The sequence below is a fragment of the Capsicum annuum genome, chromosome 6 (genome assembly GCF_002878395.1).
Source record: "Capsicum annuum cultivar UCD-10X-F1 chromosome 6, UCD10Xv1.1, whole genome shotgun sequence".
Lineage (NCBI taxonomy): Eukaryota > Viridiplantae > Streptophyta > Magnoliopsida > Solanales > Solanaceae > Capsicum > Capsicum annuum.
Genome location: NC_061116.1, coordinates 1,291,458 through 1,307,251, shown reverse-complemented (window position 1 = coordinate 1,307,251; position 15,794 = coordinate 1,291,458). Strand labels below are relative to the sequence as shown.

Sequence of the window (15,794 nt, the reverse complement as noted above, 5' to 3'; positions counted from 1 at the left end):
AATTCCATGGGCTATATGGAATCTACCATTAAATCGGCAGCCAAGCCCCCAACCCAAGTGTGCTGCAAGGGTCAGAGTCTCTATCTCTACTATGTCACACGGTCGTCGCCAGTATACAATAATAATCTACCCGTATCAGCAAATACGATTTCAGGCTGAGAGTTACTAGAACTCATGCCCTCTTTGGGTAACCACCAAACTCTCTTTATACCCATTTTTAGTTCTTTAAACATGCATTCTCTGAAAACATACTCGGAATCTTTAACTCTGTATGGCATACATACATACATGGTATCATCATATTATTGACTTGCAAGTCACATTCGCTATGCTATTATTAACATCTTAAAATCTCTGTTGTCAAATCATATGTTTAAGACCACCATATCAATAAATCATTTCAAGAACTCTTTCTGCAAATACTCATGCAAACTCATGTAAACAACTCTCTTTGTCAACTTTTTCAACAGTACAAGGTGGTCATGTCAAAGACAACAATCATATGAAAATTCTTTCTCTTTAACACAATAACGAAATCATATTCAAGAAACTCCCTCTTATCATCATAAAAAAATCATGTTAATTTCATAAATATAAAAAGATCACTTTTAAAACATTAAACATGGATCTCAAATCATTCTCAATAGTCTCATAAACTCTAAATCATCAAAGAGAGTGATTTCAATGATAATTCTCTCAACCAAAACTTTAATACCATACATATACATATACATATAGATGTAAAATAATTTAGGGGTAGGACCATGAAGTCAAAGCAATTACAACATTACAACATGTAAAATACGTAATTCAAAACATAGATTCCAAAACCCCATTTGAAATTTATGCATAAAACTCTTAAAATCATACTCTAGTGTTTTCAAACCCATGTAGTGTTTAGGATGAACCCCACGTACCTCTATTTTGGAAAATAATGGATGACTCTTGAAGGTTACTGATGGGGGATTTCGAATCTCTAATTATCTTCTAAAACCAACGGTTGAATCTAAGTTAATTGGAATTCTTGCTTGAAACCCTTAGGGGAGTTCTTAATGAATTTTGGAGAAAATATGTGTAATGTGGTTATTTGGGAGTTTAATCTCGTGTTTAAGATGAATAGGATGCTGGAAATAGACTGGGCATGATATCCAGGGTGGCGCCCTGCCTGGACCCTTGGAGAACCCAGGGAGGCGTCCTGCTTACAATGGGGGAGAGACCGGGGCGGTGCCCCGCTTAGAGCGATGGTAAGACCTGGGCGGCGCCCCCCAATTTCCTTTAGCTACTTTTTTTGAAACCCAAACATGCCCTTAAGCTCTTCAAAAAATCTTGAAACTCACCCGAGACATGCCCTTAACTTTCTCCATCATAATGCAACAAGAAAATCTAAAATTAGAGGTCGACAAGGTCATGAAATAATTCATCAAAGATTGGGAGTTCAAAATGACACTAAGTCTTATTTTACACTTAGAAAAATTTCCAGGTTTCTCATTCTATACACATGATCTTAAGAGATCTTGCATTGAATGGGGCATTACATTATCCCCCCTTAGGATCATTCATCCCCAAATGATGATGCGGAACATAGCCAAGCATGATTTTAAGTATACTAAGGCATAGGAAAGGAAAATATAGATTGTACCTTCCATTTAGTCACCATTCGAATCAAACAAGTTTGGGTATCTAGCTCACATATTATCTTCTGAATCCCAAGTAGCTTCTTCAATTTTCTGGTTTCTCCACAACACTTGAACCAAGTCTATTTCTTTGCTTCTCATTTTTCGAACTTGGCGATCCAAGATCACAATAGGTTCCTCTTCATAAGATAAGGAATCTTTCACTTTGATTTCCTCTATGGGCAACACTAAAGAATGGTTTCCAATTCATTTCTTCAACATAGACACATGGAAAACTGGATGGATGGAACCCAAACTTGCTGGCAATTCTAACTTATATGGAACTCTACCTATCCTTCTTACAATCTGGTGTGGTCCTATATAGAGAGGACTCATCTTACCTTTCTTCCCAAAATGCATGACTCCCTTCATGGGAGAACTTTGAGAAACATCCAATCACCAACCTCAAACTCTAAATCTCTTCTCCTAACATCGGCATAGGACTTCTGACGACTCTGAGATGTCTTAAGTCATTCTCTAATTACTTTCACATCTTTCATTGCCTGATGAACAAGATCAGGCCCAAACATTTGTGTCTCACCTACTTTATACCACCCTATTGGTGACCTACATCTTCTCCCATACAATGCCTCAAACGGTGCCAATCTTACTACTGGAATGGAAGTTGCTATTATATGCGAACTCTATCAGTGGCAAGTGCTCCACCCAACTACCTTTAAAATCATCACGCATGCCCTCAACATGGCCTCAAGGGTCTGAATAGTGCGCTCATCTTGTCCATCCGTCTAAGGGTGGAAAGCTGTACTTAGGTTCACTTGGGTACCTACACCCCACTGAAAGGATCTCTAGAACTGCGAGGAAAACTACTTACCTCGGTCTAATATGATAGATACAGGTGCTTTATGTAAATGGACTATTTTTTCAATGAATAGTTTGGCATAATCATCTCCCGAATAGTTAGTCCTGACAGGAAGAAAGTGGACTGACTTGGTCAGCCTATCTACAATTACCCAAATGGAATCATACAGGTTTCAAGACTTCTAAAGTCTTGTAATGAATTCCATATTAATCATCTCCCACTCCACAAAGGCAATGCCATCTCTTAGGAAGAACCACCTGGCCTCATATGCTCTACTTTAACTTGTTGGCAATTCAAACACGTGGAAACAAAGTTAGCCACATCATGCTTCATATTATTCCACCAATATATAGATTTCAGATCATGGTACATCTTAGTAGAGCCTGGGTGAACAACATACCTCAAAGTGTGAGCTTCATCAAGGATTCTCTTCCACAAACCATCAACATCTATTACATATAATCTACCCTGATATCTCAAAATACCATCACCATAAATATCAAAGGACATCACCTTCTGTTGACCTTACTTTTCCTTAACCTCTGCACAAAGGAATGATTTAGCTATCTCATGAATAACCACCCCTCCATCTTTGGAATCTAAAAGTCACACTTCCAGAATAGCAAGTCAGTGAATACCCTTCACCACCTCTCATTTCCCTTCTTCCACATGAGAAATGCTTCCCATAGACATTCTATTAAGGGCATCGGCTATCACATTCGCCTTGCCTGGATGATAGAGCAGGCTCAAGTTATAATCCTTTAAAAACTCCATCCAATGCCTCTGCCTGAGGTTTAATTCTTTCTGCGAGAAAACATACTGTAAACTTTTATTGTCAGTAAAAATGTTAAGATGTACCCCATAAAGATAATGCCTCTAGATTCTAAGTGCAAACACCACAACCTTTAACTCCAAGTCATGCATGGGGTAGTTTCGTTCGTGCACCTTCAACTGCCTAGATGCATAAGCTACTACTTTAACGTGCTGCATAAGTACACACCTAAGTCCCACTCAGGATGCTTCACAGTACACAACAAAACCTTCTGTACCTTCCAAAAAAGTCAAAATAGGCACAGTAGTCAATTTGTCTTTCAACTTCTCAAAACTATTCTCACATGAATCAGACCACACAAACTTTACCTTTTTCTCAGTCAACTTAGTAAGTAGAGCAGCTAGGGAAGAGAAACCTTCTACAAACATTCTGTAATATCCTACCAAACCCAAGAAACTCTGAATGTTGATTGGAGACATGGGTCTGGGACACCTCCTCACTGCCTCAACCTTTTGGAGATCAACCTTAACCCCCTTACTGGACACAATATGCCCTAAGAAAGCAATCGCATTCAGCCAGAATTCACACTTGGAAAATTTTGCATACAACTTATGATCTCTGAGAGTCTGAAGAATAATTCAGAGGTGATTGGTATGGTCCTCCTTACTCTTAGAATAGACTAAGATGTCATCAATGAAAACTATGACAAACAGATCCAGAAACTGACAGAACACCCTATTCATTAGGTCTATGAAAGTTGCAGGGGCGTTAGTCAATCCGAAGGACATGACTAAGAATTCATAATGACCATATCTGGTTCGGAAAGCTATTTTAGGAATATTAGACTCTCTAACCTTCAACTGATGGTATCCCAAACGAAGGTCTATCTTTGAAAAATATTTAGCACCCTGAAGTTGGTCAAACAGATCATCTATTCTAGGCAGAGGGTATTTATTTTTAACAGTGACCTTGTTTAGCTGGTGGTAATCTATGCATATACGCAAGGAACCATCTTTATTTAGCACGAAGAGCACAGGTGCACCCCAAGGAGAAACACTAGGATGGATAAAACCTTTATCTAGAAGATCTTCAAGTTGTTCTTTCAACTCTTTCAGTTCTGCAGGAGACATTCTATATGGTGGAATAGAGATGGGATGGGTATCTGGCAATAAATCAATGACAAAATCTATCTCCCTATCAGGTGGTATTCTTGGGATATCATCTGGAAAGACTTTTGAAAACTTTTTTACCACATGGACGGACTGAAGAGATGGACTCTAAACATTAGAATCTTTTACTCAGATCAGGTGATATAGACAGACTCTGGAAAAGAGCTTACGAGCTCTAAGATAGGATATAAAATTCCCTCTAGGGGCTAAAGAATGATCCTCCCACTCTATCACTGGCTCGTTTGGGAAGGAGAAAGTGACTCTTCAGGTCCTATAGTTTAGTGTGGCATAGCATGAATGGAGTAAATCCATCCCTAAGATGGCATCAAATTTAACCATCTCCAGCTTTATGAGGTCGGCTACTATATCCCGACTAAAAATAGACACAACATAATTAATATACACCTTCCTAGCCACAATAAAATCTTCCACCGGGGTGGAAATAGAAAAAGGCTCAGTAATCACATTGGGCTCAAACCTAAAACCAATAGCCACTTAAGAGGTCACATAGGATAAGGTAGGCTCGGGATCAAGTAATACATACACTTAACAAAAAAAAAATTTGCAACGTACCGGTGACTACATCTAGTGAGGCCTCTACTCCTGGCAGTTGGTCAAAGCATACAAGCGATTGCGGTCATTTTCGGTGGCTGAAGTGGCACCCTTCTGAGGAGGTGGTGGCATAAGAATTTACCTGTGTCTTGGATCCTCCAATATTACCCCTCGCTGCCAGACAGTCTCTCTGAATATAGCTTGGCTGGCCGCACGAATAACACACCATAGTGCCAAACTGACATCTCCTGGGATGATTTTTCCCGCACTTCCCACAGCGAGGGTATGAACGAGAGGTCTAAGCCATACTTCTCTGAGATTTCACACCCTGCATCCTCGGCCCCTGACTAGACTCAAAATTCTGGGAGCGCTGTTCAGCTGGGGATCTGGTTATCGAAGCATTGGTTGTAGACTACGCATTACCCCAATTCATCCTCTTTTGCCATTTGTTACCCCAATTACTGCTCTGCTGCTTACTGTGACTCTGGTTGTCCATTTTGGCTCTCTTTGCCTATCTGTCTCTCTCCCTAGATTCAGCAATTTTCTTTTTCTTCTCCTCAACTTACTACATGTGGAATGACAACCTGGCGAAGTCCATATCCCTATTCAGCATTGCTTCCTGACATTCAAGCACCAAGTTATCTGAAAGGCTAGATGCAAATTTCCTCATTCGGGCTCTCATATTACTAGTCATCTCAGGAGCATAACGATCCAGTTGGTTGAACTTCAGCGTATACTCCTGAACACTCATATTTCCCTGCTTCAGATTTATAAACTCCTCAGCTTTGGCTTCCCTCAACTCCAGAGGAAAGAACCGATCAAGGAAGGCTTCCACGAATTTTATACCACTGATTTTCAACGTCCTTAAGCTGATACATTTCTAATTCCACCCTTTCTATCTTATCCATATGCATCACCTTAAAGGTCTTCTCCATTTCATCCATGAACTCCTATGGATTTTATTCTACCTTGGTGCCAGTAAACTTAGGCGGGTTCATTCTTATGAACTGTCCTACCCTAGTAGCCTCAAATGTAACAGATGCAAACCTAATATCTTCTAATCATTAAGCCTGATTAGCCACCAACTGTACCATTATATAAATAGACTATCTGAATTCTACACTCGAAATATCCCTCTAAGAAGTTGGGGGATGGTTAACACTGGTCTGTGGAGCCCGAGGTGGACTGGTCGGGACTGAAGGAACTCTCGGAGTAGGGACAGGTTCTAGAGTAAGAGCTCTGTTATGGGTCCATATCCCATGGGTGGGGCGGACTTCATCATCCTGAGCATTAACGTTTGTGCGACGTAGAGGCATGGTTGGTTTTCTGAAAAGTAAGAGACCGTTGATTAGAGGACAGATTAGACTCCAAAGAATGAACTAAATCACAAAAACCCATAAACAAGACTCTATCCGACGTGATTTTGTAGATACCCTGGGACCATGAACCGTGCTTTGATATCAAGTTTGTCATGACCCAAACTAGGGCCAGGCCGTGATGGATATCCCGAACCATGAAGGCCCGAAACACCCTTCTCTATCGGGTAATCATGCATTACATTCATATAATAAAGAAAATTGCGAAAAATGTGATCTAATACGAAACCATGGTCATACTCTAGTTTAAATTTAGTAATAAGGAAGGAAATCCAAAATTTACTAAACAATATCTGGAAACAGTCTGCGAAATCTCTACTACATGAAAATCTGACAACTATCTGAAAAAAGAAAACTGGGACTAGGCCCCCAGTAGACCAAAACTATAATAGATGACATAATCTGAAAGGACAAGCTTTCTAGAATAGAGAAGGCTCACCACCGCACAATCTGCTCTGTTGTCTAAATTTGTCTACTGCTTATCTGGACCCCTAGACTGAGCCTCAGAACCTGAAAGGTTGGGAAGAGGGGTCAATACAATGTACTAGTATGCAGAGAAAATCCAAAATAATAATTTATATTCAACATATATGAGAGCAATGTAAAACAGTTCGTAAACATATCATATAGTGGGAAAAATCACATGGGCATTTTAAAAGACTCTGTGAAAGACATCTAAAATCTGTGACACTCTTTGTGTTACTTTTGTGCTAGGTGGTGTACCCTACAATAAAGAAATTCTACGGGCTATATGGAATCTGCCATTAACTCGGCAGCCAATCCCCAACCCAAATGTGCCTCAAGGGTCGGTGTGTCTGTCTCTACTATGCCACACAGCTATCACCAACGTATAATAATAATCTATCCATATCAACAAATACGATTTTAGGATGAGAGTTACTAGAACTCATGCCCTCTTCGGGTAACCACCTAACTCTCTTTATACCCATTTTTAGTTCTTTAAACATGCATTCTCTGAAAACATACTCTGAATCTTTAATCTGTCATAGCATACATACATACATGTTATCATCATACTATTGACTTGCAAGTAACATTCTCTGTGCCATTATTAACATCTTAAAATCTCTGTTGTCAAATCATATGTTTAAGACCACCATATCATTAGATCATTTAAAGAACTCTTTCTGTAAATACGCATGCAAACGCATGTAAATAGCTCTCTTTGTCAACTTTTTCAACAATACAAGGTGGTCATGTCAAAGACAACATTCATATGAAAATTCTTTCTCTTTAACACAAGAACGAAATCATATTCAAGAAAATCCCTCTTATCATCATAAAAAAAATCATGTTAATTTCATAAATATGAAAAGATCACTTTTAAACCATTAAACATGGATCTCAAACCATTCTCAATAGTCACATAAACTCTAAATCATCAAAGATAGAGATTTCAATGATAATTCTCTCAACTAAAACTTCAATACCATACATATACATATACATATACATATACATATACATATACATATACATATACATATACATGTAAAACAATTTAGGGGATAGGAACGCAAGGTCAAAGTAATTACAACATTACAGCATGTGAAAGACGAAATTCAAAACATAGATTCCAAAACCCCTTTGAAATTCATGCATAAAACTCTTAAAATCATACTCTAGTGTTTTCAAGTCCATGTAGTTTTTAGGATGAATCCCACGTACCTCTATTTCGAAAAATAATGAATGACTCTTGAAGCTTACGGATTGGGGATTCTGAATCTCTAATTATCATCTAAAACTCACGGTTGAATCTTAAGTTATTTGGGATTCTTGCTTGAAACCCTTGGGGTAGTTCTTGATGAATTTAGGAGAAAATATGTGTAATGTGGTTATTTGAGAGTTTAATCCCGTGTTTAAAATGAATAGGATGTTAGAAATAGACTGGGCGCGATATCCAGGGCGGCGCTCTGCTTACAACGGGGGAGAGACCAGAGCAGCGCCCCGCTTAGAGCGATGGTAAAACCTGGGTGGCGCCCCCCAATCGCCTTTAGCTACTGTTTCTGAAACCCAAACACACCCTTAAGCTCATCTAAAAATCCTGAAACTCACCCGAGACGTGGCCTTAACTTTCCCCATCACAATGCAACAAGAAAATAAAAAATCAGAGGTCGGAAAGGTCGTGAAATAATTTGTCAAAGATTGGGAGTTCAAAATGAGACTAAATCTTGTTTTACACTTAGAAAATTTTCCATGTTTCTCATTCTATGCACATTCTATGTCAAGAAACTCTCTCTCATCATCTCTAAATCATGTTCAATTACTATGATATTAAGAAAATCAATTTCAAATCATAGAACATGCATTTTAAATCATTCCCAATAAGATCGTAAACTTCAATTCATAACAAGAGAGGGACTTCATAATTATGCTCTCAATATATCTTCAAAACTCAATTTCATACATACACATATGAGTGTAAATCAGTTTATGGGGGAAAGACCACAAGGCCAAAATAATTCTACCATTAAAAGGTTCTTGATGCATAACTTAAAACATAAAATCCAAAACCCCTTTATAAATTCATGCTTGATAAATTTTAAATCATGTTCAAGAGATTCAACAAGCCCATGTAGTTTTAGGATGAACCCCACGTATCTTAAATTATAAGATCTGAAAGATGGAACCTAGATCTTGATAGATGAATCTCGGATCTTGATTTGTTTCTTGGAGATCTTCGACTTAATGCTTGATTTTTTATTCCTTGTTCTTGGGAAAACCCTTAATTTTTTTTGGTGTTATGGATGAATGAGTAGTTATGTGCTTTGCATTGATATAATAAGGTGTTAAAAAGGGTGGAAAAGACCCAAATATCCTTTTAAAAATGGCTTGAAATTGCTAAACGGAGGTCCGCAACGGTTTGGGCAACGGACCGTCGCACCTGGGACAGACCGTCGCTTCATACCATCGCTTTTTGGACAGAAAATAGGCTTACTGCCTCAGTTGCGATGGTCTGGGTGATGGTTTGTTGTAGGTGCGACGGTTCGTTGGTCCTTCCCGTCGCTTTTGGCAGTCCGGACAGCTCACTGTAAAATGGCCATAACTTTTTACTCTACTATCGAATTTTGACAAAATTAGTATCGTTGGATAAAGTACTCAAATATCTTTCATTCTATATATAGTATGCCCTCTAATTCGACATATGCAAGGAGTTATCTAATTAGAGTGGCATATCCACGTTTCCTATATTAATGGACCCAAAAACTGTCTTTATCCAAAAGAAACTTCCTTTAGAGTACACAATTTAAATTCTCACTTTAAAATGCAGATCTACTTAGCAGTGGAATACCCACAACATATGGTTACATTAATGGCAGAAAAAAAAATTTACAATACAAATTTTGAATTCGAAGTGGGTATAGTGGCGGGATTCCACAACTTCGGTGTATAATATCTCTGCAATGTAAATCTTCATCAACATGTACAAATCAACAAGACCATGAAGTTTTGTTAATCATTAAAAGATTCCATTGATGGGATCTAAATAGAATTCAACTAAGAGAACAAGGTGGATAATAATTGGGTAGGTTATCAACAATTTTTTTACTTCTGCATTTTTAATTCTCTATTGTACTCCATTTTCAATATCTTCTTTATGATTTTAATTGTTATATCAATTGCAAACTTGAGGCACAGACAATAAAAAATTGGGTAATGCAGTAAAAAGAGGACTTGTTGGGTACTAAATCTAGTATTGCACTCTCTCTAAATTACATTTGTTCAAGTGTCACAGAAAGTCACAAAATAAGTGATTTACTTAATTCTAACTTTCGACTTGACATGTTTAAAACATGCATTTCGAGACTTGACATGTTTAAAACATGCATTTCGATACATTTGACATATCTTTCATTTAAAACCATAATATTCAAAAGCCTTATTTATCTTCTTAAACTTCGTGCCAAGTCAAACCAGACAATACTAATTAATAACACTATTATCAACGAAATATTTTAAGACATTATATGGTGTTAGTGGTGGTGATGGCTGACTGTGGCGTGCTTGTGTGTGTCGACCGGAGCTGGTGGTGGTATTGGCTGGTGGTGGTCTTGTGGCTATGTAATAGCTAGTGATCATAATGGTTGACAATAGTGGCTAATGGTGGTGGCAATTGATGCCGGCGATTGATTCAAATGTGTTAATACATATTTAGAATTTCAAGACAAGAACTACAACTGATAGTGTATGAGCTTAAAGCCTTCTTCAATGACCTTTAGCTTCCATGTTCTGTCGATTACAGCCAGCATGATAAACTTCCATGTTCCATCGATTACAACCAGCACGATAAACCTACACAAGGGGCTCAAGCAAAAAAGTGCGGAGAAAGATCAATATAGAACTAATAACTGCAGCTCTCCTATAGAGAACCATGGATCAGTACCCGGTTCTCTATGAAGTTGATGCTACAGTCCAAATGGAATCAGTCATGTCGAACCTCCTTGCTGCCACTGTTCTGTATATGAAGAGTTTCTCGATTGGGAAACTTTCTGGTCTAGTGTCTGGATGACCCTAACCCTTGGAAACCTCTGAGCTAGCAGCAAACACGCGCCATAACTTACTGAACAAGAAGACATCCAAAGATACCACTTCGTCTCCAGCCTTGCAGCATTGACCACTAGCCTTGTCCCCGAAGGAACAGTCTCTGATCTCCAAGGAGAGGATGCTGTGGCATTTGTCATTTTGCAGCAGAAGTATAGAACTGAGTGGATCTTAGAGAACCCCGCGGAGATAGCTACAAGGCCTCGCTCTGTCAAGGATACATTCGGTTCTTGCGCATAAGGAAATGCCCTAAGGTTGTTCTTACAATAGGTGGAAATATCCTCAACACCGATTTCGTCAACATAACCACGCACCTGCAGTCACATTCCGATGCAAACTAAGATTAAAACTTTTTTTCACCTGTAAGGACAAAAGTACTTGAAAAAGAGTAATCGACAAAGAAAATATACTCTCTCCATTTCTATTTATGCGTGTTACCTCCCTTTTTATCCTGTTAAAGAAAGAGCACATCTTTTTGTATTTTACATTCAATGATACTCCTACGTAGGAATGGTGTGGCAGGTCTGAGATCACAAGATTCAAGGATGTTTATTCTTTCGGAAAGTTTTGTTTTTGCGACTAGAAAACATGATCATGAAGGTAGATGATTAATAACCACGATAAATTTTTCCATTTTATCACAAACACAGTTAATAGCAGGCTTTCCAAGATTCTGATGCTCGAAAGTATCAAAAACATATAAACATTCGGATCATCTTACCAAGATCAGGGATTCAAATGGTAGCTATGGTGGACATTTAGTGGCATACTGCACATTTATCTGAACTCGGTCAGGATCAGCCTGTACGCCAGCAAAGTAGGCCCCAGTAACAAAATTCAACCAACTGGGTAGCATGGCAAAGAATGTTAGGAAGAGCCTAGAGTCCTCAAATTAGTGGCATTTGACTACATTGATGTATCAAAAGGAACATCAACTTACTGTTTTACATGAGGCCAAATGTTGTACAGCTAGCACCTATCTGAACTTATTGATCATTAGACACAGCAGCCCCTCAACTCCAAATGTTCATCGGTGGCTAATTCAGGGTGCACGTGAATTCCACCACCCTGCATCACAATTCAAACTCTTTGCACGCGAATATCCCACTTCTTGTTGCATTGGGATTTCTCGATAGCTTTATTACCTGAAGAGTTTTGACATATTTGTGATGATGGTATTTCTTGAAATATTTACTAAAACTTGAAAAAGCTGAAATGAGTTGGAAAGAAATAAACTTTTATTATTTATGCTTCAGATTATGAACTTTTTAAGAAAAGTTCTTTAAACAATGGATGACTATTGTTTGACGTACCGATGAGTTATTTGTTTTCAATGTTCTATTCCTTTCAATGTTCTCAGATCTGACGTATAAAATGTGCATAAAACTTTATCAGGTGGAAGAAGAAAGAATACAAGAAAACTGAAGAACGGAGCGTAAAAAGTCATGGAAGTAAGAATACCAATGAGTTGTTTATTATTTATCCAAAAGTAACTTCTCCTTCTCATCCTTCCAAGTTCTCAGGATCTGATGTGTAAAACATGCATAAAAGGTCAAACATCAAATGGTGTTTACAAAACATTATCCCAAAATGTTAGACACACACACAGAAAGAAGAATAGTTTATAAGATAAAGAAGAAAACAGAAGACCCAAATATTCAAGAAAACAAAACCATTTTTTTTACACACATTATCGTCATAAATCTTATGAAAAAATTGTGAAAATTATCTTCGCACTTGAGCATACATCACAACAAATGCTTGCCATTTTAATTTTTTTTTTCCTTATTACCGAAAGCTTATTGTGATGAAACGGGATCACATCATCTACTCATTTCTACTTAACGTTCACAAAAAGTTCAATTGAGAATTCATCAAACACATTGTAAACAACACGCATAAATTTGGTTTGTAAGCAGAAAAATAATAGAGAAGAACCTGTCTTAGATAACGGGATATCATTCGGGCCAAGGATCTGAAGCTTGTCTACTCCTGTGTTATCTTCAACATATTGTGTAATCTCCAGAGCTGAATCTTCAAGTTGAGGGCTCTTTACAAGTTTGATGATTTTCAATGAACCAATATCCCCAAAATTAGGCGGAATCTCTGTAAGCTTATGACATCCCCACAGTTCTAATTTCTCAAGCACGGGAAAGGATTCCTCTCCAAACTCCCACTTAGCAAGCGTCACTTCATCCAAATACAAAAATTTGAGATTCTCAAAGGTGTCTTCCTCCCCCATGTTCCATTCCTCCCCGATGATTGTTCTCCTAAGGAACAACTCTTTAAGGTTGGGCAGTTTCGCTATTGTTGATAGTGAATCGGATGTCAGAGGAAAGTCCCACAATGACAATATTTTCAAATTGGAAGGGAAGTGAAAATCCAGAGGGCCCACTATCATTAGTGTTTGAATTTTCAAAATCTACTCTGAGGAATTCTAGTTCAGTTAGGAAATCTAATTTTGGGAACCAATATCGCTCAGTTGAATGATCACATGATTCCTTGAGATCAAATACAAGACTTTGAAGATTGGGAAACCTTTTTAAAACATCCTTTGTTCCTTTCGAATAAGAAAGCATGAGTTTCCCTAAATATCTCAAGTTCTCTAAAATTGAGACCTCTACTATTAGTATTGGTTCATCGGTATCCATATCAAAGAAAGAACAAGCATCCATTACTAGAACTCGCAACTTTACGAGATCCCAAATTCTCGGTAATAGTACCAAGGTTGATCTTTTGTTAGACACCGACAAGGTTTCGAGATTCCAGAGGTTTGACAAAGATGAAGGTAGAGATTTAACTTCTGTCCCAATGTGTAAGAACCTCAAATGATTCAACATGCATATTTCATTCAGCAAAGAATCTTTCACCATCATAAAATAGGGTTCCAGTTGTAACATTCTAAGAAGCCTCAAGTCTCTTAGGTGAGATAAATCAGAAAGATGATCTTCCATCTTGTCTCCAGTTATCCACAAAGAATATAGGTGTTTACTTTTCATTTTTGAATCGAGCAGGACGAAATTGTTAGGCCCAAAATGCTCCTTATCATAATCAATGTTTAATATGCGTGGCATCAAATCTGAAAAAGAAGAAGATGGATCACTTGAATTTATGAAGCCAAACAACTTTTCCTCTCTTGCTTTTATCAAACAAAAGTCATGCACAAGATCATGAAGTTGGCAAATCGATAATCACCTATCTCACTGAAGGCAATTACCAAGCTACTGGAAACTAATTTATCCAAATAAATTTCCATCTCTTCTTCCAAACACTTCATCCCTGTCTGTTCAACAAACCCTTCCGCACACCAATACGTTTTCAAAATTTCTCTATCCACTGCTGTGTCCTTCGGATAACTTGCAAGGTAGAGAAAACATGGCTTCAGGTGATGTGGTAAATGGTCATAACTTAATTCTATAACCTTCATCACATCCACTTCAATGTTCAAAATAAAGGAATTCAAATTATTTCGAACTTCAAGCCACACAGACTTTTCCTTTTCCCTCCCTGCAATGACTCCAGCAATCAGATCAGCCACCAACGGAAGTCCCTTACAATTTTCGGCTATTTCTTTTCCAACATCCAATGGTTCATCAGGGCAACTCTCTTTTCCAAATGCCCTTTTCTCTATTAACTCCCAACATTCTTCTGGACCTAGCAATCGAAGATTAAGAGGATTAGTGTTGCCCTTTCCATGAAAAGCCACTTCCTTTTGTCGAGTCGTCAAAATAATTCTACTTCCTTTCTCAACATCAGGGAAAGGTCTTGTTAAATCATCCCATGTAGTAGTATCCCACACGTCATCTAACACAATCAGGTACCTCTTTCCAAACAGTTGTCTCCGTAACATATCAGCGACATCAATATCCTCACTGAAGTTCAAATCCGAGCCAGTAACTTGATTAAAAATTTTCACCAGCAACTTCTTCTCGTCATATTCTTGGTCGACTGTGCACCATGCACGAAGGTCAAAACGACTACAAACTGATATATCATTGTATACTTTGTATGCCAAAGTAGTTTTACCCGAACCCGGCATACCAGTGATTGAAATGACGTCTAGATCTTTCGGTCCACTGGTGAGCTTACTAATTAACCAGTTTGTCTCCTCCTTAAAGCCTACAATTATTTTACGAGTTGTTAATGACTTTCTTTCAACGGGATTCTTGCGAGAGTTTACAACAATGAGGCTCTTGTTCTTGGGAATCTTCTCCAGTAATCGGGAGACATCTTCTTTGATAAGCCTGATCTTTTTCATTGTGATGGGAAGTGAGAAAATAAGATGTACGAGACCATTATCTCTTACGATAATTGAATCGATGACATCTTTAGCCATATATGCCACATCTAAAACACGTGCCCAGAGATCTTTATACAATCGTTGCTCAATGTTCACAAAGGACGAACTTATGAATTCTATGTCTTCTTTCAACACTCCAATTTCTTCCTTTATCAAAGCAATTGAATAGGAATTGGAATCTAACAGATCATTCAAGTGGATGAGTAGAAGATGCATGAAGAGCGGTCCATCATTCATGGGGAAGCAACATTGATATGAGTCCGGGGCTTTCAGATAAACATATTTGAGATCTTCCTTGAGGAGTTCAATATTTTTCAGCAAGTCTAGAGCTGCACGATTTGTTCCATTCGTACTCTCTTTATTCCTTGATTGCTCTTCTACGTCGCGAACAAGAGTTGATACCTCCCTGATGAGTGCTCCAACACGTGCCAAAAGATCAAATAATTTGTCATGATGAATAAAGTCGGTAGGCATGTCAGTAAGAATAATCAACAGAAACTCCATTATGACATGAATGTTTCAAGCCCCTGAAGTGCTTGCGGTAATAACACTTACCATGTGCTCTTGTA

The 15,794-nt window shown here is 38.2% G+C and overlaps 2 protein-coding genes across 4 annotated transcripts; both read right to left on the bottom strand.

Moving 5' to 3' along the window:
• Window positions 1-10,468: 10,468 nt before the first annotated feature.
• LOC107873739 (putative late blight resistance protein homolog R1B-16) lies at window positions 10,469-15,794 on the bottom strand. Of its 3 annotated transcripts, XM_047413397.1 has the most exons (6): window positions 12,864-15,794; window positions 12,387-12,451; window positions 12,239-12,287; window positions 11,866-12,070; window positions 11,647-11,770; window positions 10,469-11,239 (listed from the first exon to the last, which is right to left on the bottom strand). In XM_047413397.1, the coding sequence occupies exon 1, from the start codon at window positions 15,727-15,729 to the stop codon at window positions 14,071-14,073; it is 1,659 nt and encodes a 552-aa protein (XP_047269353.1). In that variant the 5' UTR covers window positions 15,730-15,794; the 3' UTR covers window positions 10,469-11,239; window positions 11,647-11,770; window positions 11,866-12,070; window positions 12,239-12,287; window positions 12,387-12,451; window positions 12,864-14,070. The 3 variants fall into 3 exon arrangements, with proteins under 3 accessions (XP_047269353.1, XP_047269354.1, XP_047269355.1); XM_047413398.1 differs by lacking the exon at window positions 12,239-12,287 and having other exon boundaries at window positions 12,864-15,788; XM_047413399.1 differs by lacking the exons at window positions 12,239-12,287; window positions 12,387-12,451 and having other exon boundaries at window positions 12,864-15,788.
• Window positions 10,590-13,326, bottom strand: LOC124899196 (protein TRANSPORT INHIBITOR RESPONSE 1-like). The gene is made up of 5 exons (XM_047413361.1): window positions 12,767-13,326; window positions 11,696-11,770; window positions 11,364-11,376; window positions 10,946-11,239; window positions 10,590-10,676 (listed from the first exon to the last, which is right to left on the bottom strand). The coding sequence occupies exons 1-5, from the start codon at window positions 13,324-13,326 to the stop codon at window positions 10,590-10,592; spliced, it is 1,029 nt and encodes a 342-aa protein (XP_047269317.1).

Coding starts and splice junctions, on each gene's coding strand:
- LOC124899196 (XM_047413361.1), bottom strand. CDS start 13,326: ATGATAGTGGGCCCTCTGGATTTTCACTTCCCTTCCAATTTGAAAATA. Junction 11,771..12,766: donor GAACTTTTTGTGAACGTTAA/GTAGAAATGAGT, acceptor CATGCTACCCAG/TTGGTTGAATTTTGTTACTG. Junction 10,677..10,945: donor TTTGGATGTCTTCTTGTTCA/GTAAGTTATGGC, acceptor CCCCTTGTGTAG/GTTTATCGTGCTGGTTGTAA.
- LOC107873739 (XM_047413397.1), bottom strand. CDS start 15,729: ATGGAGTTTCTGTTGATTATTCTTACTGACATGCCTACCGACTTTATT.